This window comes from Pinus tabuliformis, chromosome 7 (genome assembly GCF_031772625.1).
Source record: "Pinus tabuliformis cultivar Carrire ecotype Pingquan chromosome 7, CPIR1, whole genome shotgun sequence".
In the NCBI taxonomy this organism is placed as follows: domain Eukaryota; kingdom Viridiplantae; phylum Streptophyta; class Pinopsida; order Pinales; family Pinaceae; genus Pinus; species Pinus tabuliformis.
In genome coordinates this window covers 1,850,280,930-1,850,291,531 of record NC_142293.1, presented here as the reverse complement: position 1 = coordinate 1,850,291,531, position 10,602 = coordinate 1,850,280,930, and the positions used below count along the sequence as shown (strand labels likewise).

The following is a 10,602-nucleotide window of genomic DNA, read 5'->3' as shown; positions in this document are numbered from 1 at the left end:
TCGCGAGACAACTTGTATTAGAGTATTTTATTTGTGGGTCACCAAAACAACTACTACCAACAATTTAAGTGTACATATTCTACTCCTCTACCTTAAAACACATTTATAAATTTTAATAAATAAATTTATAAATATATATTTGATGTAACATTATTATGTTATATATATTATATTATATTACTTGTTTATTTAATTTATTAAATTTACAATAAATTAAATACATAATTTTTTTTAATAATTTTATTTATGACTCATAAATTTTACAATATTTTTTGTTTTGTTTGTCAAGTTCTTGGTTTGAGGAAGTGCCACCTAGGGTCATCTAATCCATCAAAGTCACTTCACTAGCTCTAACAAGGCTAACAAAGCCTATCCTCAACCAATTGTGCTAGTGAGACTCAACCATAAATTTTATAAATTACTATTATAGATTCTTTTTATTTTTCTTATATGATTGATTTTAATTTCATTTTATGTTATTATTAATCATAATTTGATAAGCAGTTTTATTATTCTTTTGCTTTTATGTGGATTAGATATTTTAATCTCCAATCAATGTAAAGTAAAGTTAATAATTAATTAGAAAAATCTGAATAACTTTATCCCATATCAATTGGATAGACACAATCTACATTAAATATAAATATGTATTACTGTAAATTGATTAAAAGTTTGAATATCCAACTAACATGAACATAGAGAAGTTAATACTTGATTAGCAAAGTCAATTAGAATATAGAGAAGTTAATACTTAATTAGCAAAGTCAACTATTAACTTTATTTCAATAGAATATATAAAATTTTCAATAAACATAAATAAACAAATTAGACATACAAAATCCACAATACACTCAAATAAACATATTATATCCAAAATCAATAATTCACAAACAAAATTAGTAATTATCATAGAACAAAATCAATGATTCACAAACAAAATTAGTAATTAACTTTACTTGCAATGGATTGGATACATAAAATTTACCATAAACATAAATATGACGTAAATATGCCCCACATACCTGTGTCTCTAAATAGACTAGCAACATGAAAATCAATAATTCACAAACAAAATTAGTAATTAACATAAGACAAAATTAATAATTAACACAAAATTAGTGATTAACTTTACTTCCAATAAATTATTTACATAAAACTTACCATAAACTTTACTTCCAATAAATTATTTACATAAAACTTACCTTAAACATAAATATGCCCCCCACATAAAACTTGCCATAAACATAAATATACCCCACATACCTAGCCTCTAAATATGCCCCCAACATAAAACTTACCATAAACATAAATATGCCCCCACATACCTGGGCCTCTAAATATACCAGCAACATGAAAAACTGAGAACAAACCCATTGAAAAGCATTAATATTTTTACACAGAAGCTTTAAAAGCTCCCAGAAGTAAATCGTTAAAAAAATGTACAGTTTACTTGAAAAGTAAAACTGTAGCTTATTCTGTGGTCCTTGTATTCGCTCAGAATTTCACCTGATCTATGAAATAGTTCCACCGGGACTAGAACTTTCAAGATTACAGGCAGTGATGCAAGTAATTCTTTAAAGGAAAGGGGGATTCTTTCCAAAATATAAAGCCAAGTAAATTAGGTTTGGATTGATTTGGCAGTTGGCAGGTTTAAAGTGGTGTTCTGTGCATCGTGGAGATGCTGTGGACTTATTATTTAAACACGTATATACTGTATGTATCCATCCATCATTTTATGTTGCCAGATGGATGAAGATCTTTAACGTTTGTTTGTTTTTCTTAAATTCCTGGGATATATGCTCGTCGATATTTCATCCGGTAAGAATGATCTATACCCAAACATGAATTCTTGGCTCAGACTGACTATCACCTTTCAACTTTAGGTCGAGGTCACATCAGGAGCGGGAGCATTGTGGTTTGTAAAGTAACTACTAAAAAGCTGATCCATAAGATTCTCCACAGCATTTGCTTTTCTTTCACCCTGCTTAAACCTTACAGGTTTTTCAGCCAATCACTGTACTGTCATGGTTAGGTTACGTCATGGTTGTAAAGGGTATTTGGGTATAGTCAAAGTGTAGATCTTGTGGTGGTGGGAATGATCTGTCTTTTTCGCCAGGGTTCAATCTCATGCTATGATATAATTTCATTCAGATAATCTATTTTGATTCCTCTGAATATTAAGTAGATGTTGTTCCCTAATACCAACTTAATATAGTGAACCCGATTTAAAAAACCAAAAAATCAAAAAATATTGGTATAAAATCTCACATTACAATTACAAATGAAGTTGGTTTCTACGAGATAAATCCTGGTTTTAATTGGCTTACATGGGAATCTGTTTTTTGGAAAGTGCTTAGCTCCATTTTGGTAAGAACTGTGTCACACGGTTTATAATCTCATCGGGATCTATTCTATTTTGGATTTATTATGTTCCAGTCCTTTTTTCAGAAGCATTTCACTATAAACATTTGATAAACATTATGCGTATACAAGTGTTGCAATATATAATGCAAGTTATCGTGGAATATATACTTTTTTATCTCGAGTATATTAGTTCAACAGTATGTATATATCCCGAGATATATTGTAATCAGTATAATGCGATTTTGAGTACAAATCTAACAAAGTGGATTGACAAAGAGAGTGTCAAGGTGGAACGAAATCCCATCAGGAATATGCAGCCACTATTAAAATATCATAACCCTTTTGATGTGACCTTAAACTGATCTCATGCCACCAGGTTGCTTTCATTTCGGAAATAGGTATCTGAACTCGGTCTCCCTCCTGACTTAATAGCCCCATGTAACCAGGTCCCTAGCTGATAAAGTTCACGCAATTGGGGAAACAGCTCTGGGCTATCCATCGCTTCTCGAAGGATGAATTTGCGTACCCAATTAATTGTACACAGATGGACAAAGGTTTCCGAACCCATGAAACAATTTCAGAACCAAGGTCATATTGACATACAGGAGGTACAGCTGCAGAAAAAAATAGTACTGTAGCCAGTGGTCACGATGCACAGTGATTTTGTCATGTTTTTAAGTTTGTCGGCTATTTAACTGCATGGTAGTCAATTCAGGTTGCATTAGCTTTTCCTGTTCAGTCTTATTTCTACTGTTTGAAAGTTTTTTTATGGAAGTAATTTAATTTGTATCAATTAAATACACAAAATCTGCTATCAATATACATACCTATTTAAACCAAACACTACAAATCTTACTCATAAAATTCAAGAAATTTATAATTTACCTAATTTGATATCAATATACATATACCTATTTAAACCAAACACTACGTATCTTACCCATAAAATTCAAGAAATTTACAGTTTACTTAATGATTGTCATTTAGACTAGACATTTCAGACTCAAACAAATCCATATGAACCTCCTCTTATAAAAAGTAAAGTTATCTGTTTGCTGGATCCTCGAAGGGATGAGGATAAGAAAACATTACCCATCAATAGAGCTATCTGTTTCATGGATATTTGAAAACATAAAGATAAAGAAATATTTAAATTCACTGGTAGTGGTTTCTTACACACAAACATATTTAAAAATGAATAAAAAAATTTATGCACACATCAGGTCTTTATTTCAGTTTTTTATTAATACAAAAATCATAATATTAAAATGAAATTTATATAAAAAATTCAGTAAAATTTAATATATTAAAATATTTATTAGAAAATATATTTAAATAATTTTAATATTTTTTTTATTATAATATAAAAATAATAAAAAAATTAATATATATATATATGCTCACTCAACTACTCTCAAAATATAAAAATAAATAAATGATTGATTCTTTATATGTACACGCACCCAACCTTCTAAAGTATAACAAAAACAAACTAGCACTCGCTGTTTTGCCAAAACATTCCTTCTACTTTTATATTATAGACAAAGTTGGATTTTCATACATTAAAAATGGCTATATTTAATTAGTGTTGTTAATACTAAACTTCAATATAGCCAACCAGCATTCCACCTCCACACAATATAAGCAATATGAACTATCATGAAATTTGAAAGCATCATCTAAAGGAAAAAAATACTACATAGCGTCCCACTGTTATAAATCTTATTTGAAAAGAATCCCCTGTAATTGGTAATGGGACTTGGGTGATCCCCACTAGATTTGGCGTAATCTTAAAGTTGAAGGATATGACAGCAACTACTTCGGCCTATATTTAGGTTTGAATTTGGGTTGCTCACAGTTACTTTCTTTATATTCTAGCTCAGATTGGAATTTATTATTGTTAATTACTTGGATGTTTGAGAGTTCCCATGCCGCCTTTACTTTTGCCTTCATATCTAAGTTCTCCACCTCCCTTTTCTTATTTCCTGTTCTCCGGTATGGATTCCTTTACGTTTTGATGCCCTCTTGTATATAAGAATATCCGTATGTTAGCAAGGTGATCCAACTCACTTATCATTTGGACAGTGAAACACCATCACTCCAGCAAATATTTATAGCCATAGAAGAAGCTTTGCAATTTGCGTTTTTTGCATCAAGCACTTCAAGAAGATGTTGCCTCCAGAGGATACATTTCATCAGGGCAATAGCATCATTCGGCCCAGAATGGCTCCCCCTGTGAAGCCTAGAGTTGGTGGATCAGAAAATGTTGTGGTTCACCATGACCCAGATGGAGATTGCAGTCATGATGATGATAATTCTCAAAAGCCACCCGCTGAAATGGAGCTTTCTGTTCAGCAGTCTCAGAGTATAGGAGCCTCCAATTCCCAATCCATTTTGTATCAGCCATTGCAGCCAGTGACTCTGAAGGTTCAATAAATACATCTCCTGTGTTGGGATTCTCTAGTTAATCCATCAGACTAGAACATGCATATTGTTACTTTCTGCTGCACCTTGGATTGTCAGATGTTACTCTGTTTTATGTCATTGATTCAATTCATAATCTCTGATCCCTTACTCGTCATGACTTTGCTCTTAGTAGCATATAAGTGAAGTGCTAATTTTCCAGTTTGGCATATATTAATTTGCGAGCACTATATATACTGAAATCTGTTTTTTCCTAACGTCTTGTTATGTCGGTGTGTTAGACCTCTTGTAGTTGCTTCAATTATTATAAAATCTCTTTTCCACTCTTCTTAATATCAAATGGCTTGCAGGTTTTCATAAGGATTTTAGCAGTTTCTTTTATCTTTGATGGGAAGTATATGTGAATTAGCTAGTTCTATATTTGGAGAAATCCATTTTTGGTTACAGAGCAAGTCTTGTCAGGGCTATTAAACAGGCTTATGAGTCCAAATGCCGTTGTTTCATATTATTTGCATTAAGAAGGTTATGTATGTTTATGGAATTTTAGAGAAACACATCTGAACCGGCCCTTCCATTTTTGGTTACAGTGCAAGGCTTTTCATGGCTGTTACACAGGATTATAAGTCCTAATGCTGTTGCTTCATATGTTTGCATTATGAAAGTTATGTATGTTTATGGAATTTTAGAGAAACATATCTGAGCCAGCCCAGAAGGGGTATATATAGACAACAGCATGCCAAATCTTTGGGATGAAAAATTGGAGCCTTTTGGTGTATTTAGCGATAGTAATTACTATTTTACTTATTTTCAGCATCAGATTCTGTTATTACTTAGCCTTCGTCTGGACCATCTATTGTCTGAATCTGATTTATTGTCAAAAACATCTAGATAAAAGAAACGAGGATGCAACAGGAAATCATTGTAGAGAATTCTCATCTCTAAAATCTAAGCTTGCATCTTTGCTTGTATCTGGGTTTTATAGAAACTTTTCTAGCAATAAATAATTTTTATGTATTTGCCATTATCATTGTGGGTTAATTTTGTAAAGCTTGCTTTGCTATTTTACCTGGTGGCTGGAAATGTTTGTTACGATTTACGATCCTATAAATTCTGATTTTTACAGTTGGACATAAATTCTGATGTTTACAGTTGGACTTGCGTTTTGCAGTTTCAAGATATCTATTACAGGCTAAAATTGCAGCCAAAAGCTGAATGGTACGAAATGTTCTGCACTAGAGCAGAGCACAAAGAAGTTGAAAAGATCATATTGAATGGCATAACAGGAATTGTGTGCCCTGGAGAAATCTTGGCCATGTTAGGACCCTCCGGGAGTGGAAAAACCACTCTCCTCAGTGCATTGGGCGGAAGGCTGCAAGGCAAAATCTCTGGCAAAATCCTTTTCAACGGACAGAATTTCAGCAAGTCCATGAAAAGGAGAACTGGGTTTGTCACCCAGGACGATGTTCTGTATGCTCATCTAACTGTCAGAGAAACACTGACATACGCTGCTCTGCTCAGGCTGCCCAAAACCTTATCCAAATCACAGAAAGTAGAGCAGGCAGAGTCTGTCATAGTAGAACTTGGGTTAACCAGATGCAGAAACACCATAATTGGAGGACCTCTGCTTAGAGGAGTTTCTGGAGGGGAAAGAAAAAGAGTTAGCATTGGTCAAGAAATGCTAATAAATCCCAGCCTTCTTCTGCTAGATGAGCCAACTTCTGGTTTGGATTCAACTACTGCACAGAGAATTATATCAACGTTGCAAAGCCTTGCTAGAGGAGGGAGGACCGTGATTACCACAATACACCAACCCTCTAGTAGATTATATCATATGTTCAACAGAGTCATTTTGCTTTCAGAGGGGAACCCTATTTATTATGGAAAAGCTTCTGAAGCTATTAATTATTTTTCTTCCATTGGGTACCCACCTGCATTAGCTATGAATCCTGCTGATTTCATGCTTGATCTTGCCAATGGTGAGTTCCAGAGACCTGTAAATAGAGGAACGAGAATTGCAACAATTCAATGTTTTAAGAAGAAATTGAGTCTAGTTCATTTGTTCGTAACGATATCCAACAATTGACTGTAACGTGTATAATATTACTTCTGCAGGGGTTACATCCGATATCAGGCCTGTGTACTCGTCATCGGAGCAGGCAGAATCACAGTCTCGATTAGAACATGAACATCAGAAGTCAGTTCGACAAACTTGATCACGTCATACCAGAAGAACCTGGCTACAAATCTTAAAGCCGAGGTCAATATTGAGCAAAATACCACGGACACAAAATGCAGAAGTAAGATTCTTATCGATAATTTCCTGGTTGAAACTTAAGTTTAAGATTTTCATGGATGATTTCCTGGTTGAAACTTTAGTTTTCATTTCTGTGCTTGTCCATGATCTGCTTTGTCACCATTTATAACCTGGACCTGTTTGGAAACTTGACTTAATTTGTTAGTGTTCTTTTCTTTTTCTTTCTGATCAGGATCTAAAGATAAAATTGAATGGACAACGAGTTGGTGTTATCAGTTTTCTGTGCTCCTTCGAAGAGGTTTGAAGGAGAGAAGATACGAGTCCTTTGCGGGGTTAAGAATTTTCCAAGTGGTATCAGTATCCATTTTGTCAGGCCTCCTCTGGTGGCATTCTGAAACTACTCATCTCCAAGATCAGGTACAACTAATTACTTTATGTTTAATGTGGATGAATCCATTTTGTTTCCTTTTGATTAATGTATGAGTTCATTTTATTAAATATTTACTTTTCGCCTAGAGAGTTCACTCTTTAAAACATGTGAAGCCCAAGGACCGTCCAGGAGTCACTGTTCTGTAAACAACCAGACAAATGCATTTAAATATTATGTTTCCACGGCTGTGACTTGGGTTTAATGAATCAATCTATTTATGTATCTCAATCTTATTTAATGATAAATATTTTTAATAGTTATTAATAAATTAGAAGGTTTATTTAATTATATCACATGATGTTGATGTTGGTTTCTAGTTAAGAATATCTAATTTTTTTTTCATTAATAATTATGTTATAATAAATTTTACTATTTTAAAAAAAATCAATTATTAAAATTATATTATAGAAATGATTAAAAAAAAATCATCCATATAAATAAGCCTGAGGAGAAAAGAAAAACTAATTCCCTTTTTATCTCATTGCAGATCTTGCATTACATTTTTTTTTTGTGTTTTTCTTGTAAAATTATGTATGCATATATCAACTATTATTGGTGGTTTAAATTCATGCACAATTGTTTTTATCATTCTTTAATAGTCTTCATCATTAACATGTAGACACTATATAATCTCTCACTGTGTTCAACAAACTAATTATGGTTTATAAAGGTTATTGTGTTCAACAAAATAATCATGATTTATAAAAGTGTTTTGAGAAAGTATATTTATATCTATATATAGATATAATAATTATAAATAATTTGAGAATATATAAATTTTGTATGATATTTTTAAATAATAGAATGAAATTTATATAATTATATATGTAATTAACAAATAAAATAAAATGATAGAAAATAAGTTTATGTGTTATTGTTATATTATTTTAATTCGAATTAAAATAAATTTATGATTAAGATAAATATTATCATTAATTTATATTTATTTAAAATATATGATATTCAATACTAAATTAATCTATCAACCTAATAGATAAAGATGATAAAAAATTTTGCTTTCAATTTTACTTTAATATTATTTTATCAATAAAATTAAAATAAAATTAAATAATTTATTTTTATTTAAAATATATTGAATAATTAAATACATTAAAAATTAGTAATAAAATATACTATTAACACATAGTTATTTAAAAATCCATAAATTTAATTTATAAACCAATATAAACCATTACATCTACTTTCTTAAAATAATAATATATATATATTAAAACATTATTTTTATGAATATAGTTAATTTAAAAAACTATAAATTTAACTTATAAACAAATTTAAACAATTACATCTAATTTAATAAAAAATACTTTAACAATATTTTTTTTTTAACTAATTCAAAAACCTATAAATAGATAATTCAAAAACCCATAAACTAAACTAATAAACAAAAACTTGTATTTACAATTTTATCTTTTCTCTTTTAATTAACAACATCTCTTTTATATATATTTCAATGTTCTATACTTTTCAATGCTTTCCTGCTCCTTGTCTTGACCATGAATCTTCTTTACCTTGGAAATGTCCACATTCAACCATAAACACTGTACATAATCCCATTTCACACTTACCTACTTTGACATAATTGAAGAGTGCCTATAATTTCTCCTGCTTTGACTTAATCAAAGAATACCTCTAATTTCTACGAGTACAAGAATTTCAAATCTTTTAAAGTAAATAATACAACGTTAGGATGGAGCTATGCTATGATAGACTATACTGAATTAAAATTTTTTTTGAGAACCGACTTTATAACGATGGATATGGTTCTTGCCTGTGCAGGTGGGGTTACTGTTTAAAGAATACCTCTAATTTAGAACCATACCTGTGCATGTGGGGTTACTATTTTGTGAGAACCGACTATATAACGATTATGGTTCTGTGCCTGTGCAGGTGGGGTTACTGTTTTTCTTCTCCACTTTCTGGGGCTTCTTTCCTCTCTTCAATGGCATATTTACCTTCCCCCAGGAGCGGTCAATGCTGATAAAGGAACGCTCATCAGGAATGTACAGGCTGTCATCTTATTTCCTAGCAAGAACAGTTGGTGACTTGCCAATGGAGCTAGTGCTCCCCACCATATTCGTCATAATCACCTACTGGATGGGAGGCCTGAAGCGGGATGCCACAACATTCATACTCACACTGCTAGTGATACTGTACAACGTCCTGGTTTCCCAGGGTCTGGGGTTGGCACTGGGCGCAGCGCTGATGGACGTGAAACAAGCCACCACACTGGCTTCTGTTACAACCCTAACATTTCTGCTAGCAGGGGGCTATTACGTTCAGAAGATCCCAATTTTCATTGCATGGCTCAAATATGTTTCCTTCAGTTATTACTGCTACAGGCTTCTCATTGTTGTTCAATACTCCCCAGATGAAATGTATGATTGTGGGATGGGAAAAAGCTGCAGAATCATGGATTTTCCTGCCATAAAACATATTGGCAAGGACAACAAGTATTTTGATGTGGCTGCTTTGGGGATCATGCTTATTGGCTACAGATTGATTGCCTATGGCGCACTGAGGAGAGTAAAACTAGCTTATCATTCCCGCTAAACCTAAACCTAAACCTAAACCTAGCCTTTAACTGCATGAATCTAATTATTTCCAATACTTTCTTTGCCTGCAACTCCTGTTTTCTCTTCCTTTCCCAGATTCTCCTACGTCCCACCAGTGTAAATTATTGAGGCGCATAAGCATGGAAAATTCCACTCTAGTATGCCTGCCTCCCTATTTCTACAGGGAGCAATAATTCGACATTAATGTCTCAGATAACATAATCTGATATAATATTAAACTATTGCTTAATCTAGTTTGGTTTCTCTCTGTGTGTGGAATTGTTCGAATGTTTTTTTAATGTACTGAAATGACATATATCTCAATGGGCCAGTTATAGACAGTCTGTGAACAGTGATGGGATCCAGTCACAGCACTCGAGTACAACCATCTCTGGCATCATGCAAGATCTCTTCAGATATGCACTTTTGATTGGAATCGCGTGTCCGCCATTAACAAAAGATTATAATAACGAAATGTTGAATTCCTTTTCCATTTTCACTGCTTTCTGTATTGTTTTTTGGGGCTATTTTAACATTCTCTGAGAATATTATAGAAA

At 32.4% G+C, this 10,602-nt stretch overlaps 1 protein-coding gene across 1 annotated transcript; it reads left to right on the top strand.

Moving 5' to 3' along the window:
- The first annotated feature begins 4,343 nt into the window (after positions 1-4,343).
- Positions 4,344-10,299, top strand: LOC149255811 (ABC transporter G family member 14-like). Its single transcript, XM_089460580.1, is given in 6 exon segments — positions 4,344-4,791; positions 5,957-6,764; positions 6,901-6,990; positions 6,993-7,085; positions 7,275-7,459; positions 9,381-10,299. Coding segments are annotated over 6 exon segments (2,097 nt in total). The 5' UTR covers positions 4,344-4,533; the 3' UTR covers positions 10,044-10,299.
- The last annotated feature ends 303 nt before the right edge of the window (positions 10,300-10,602 follow it).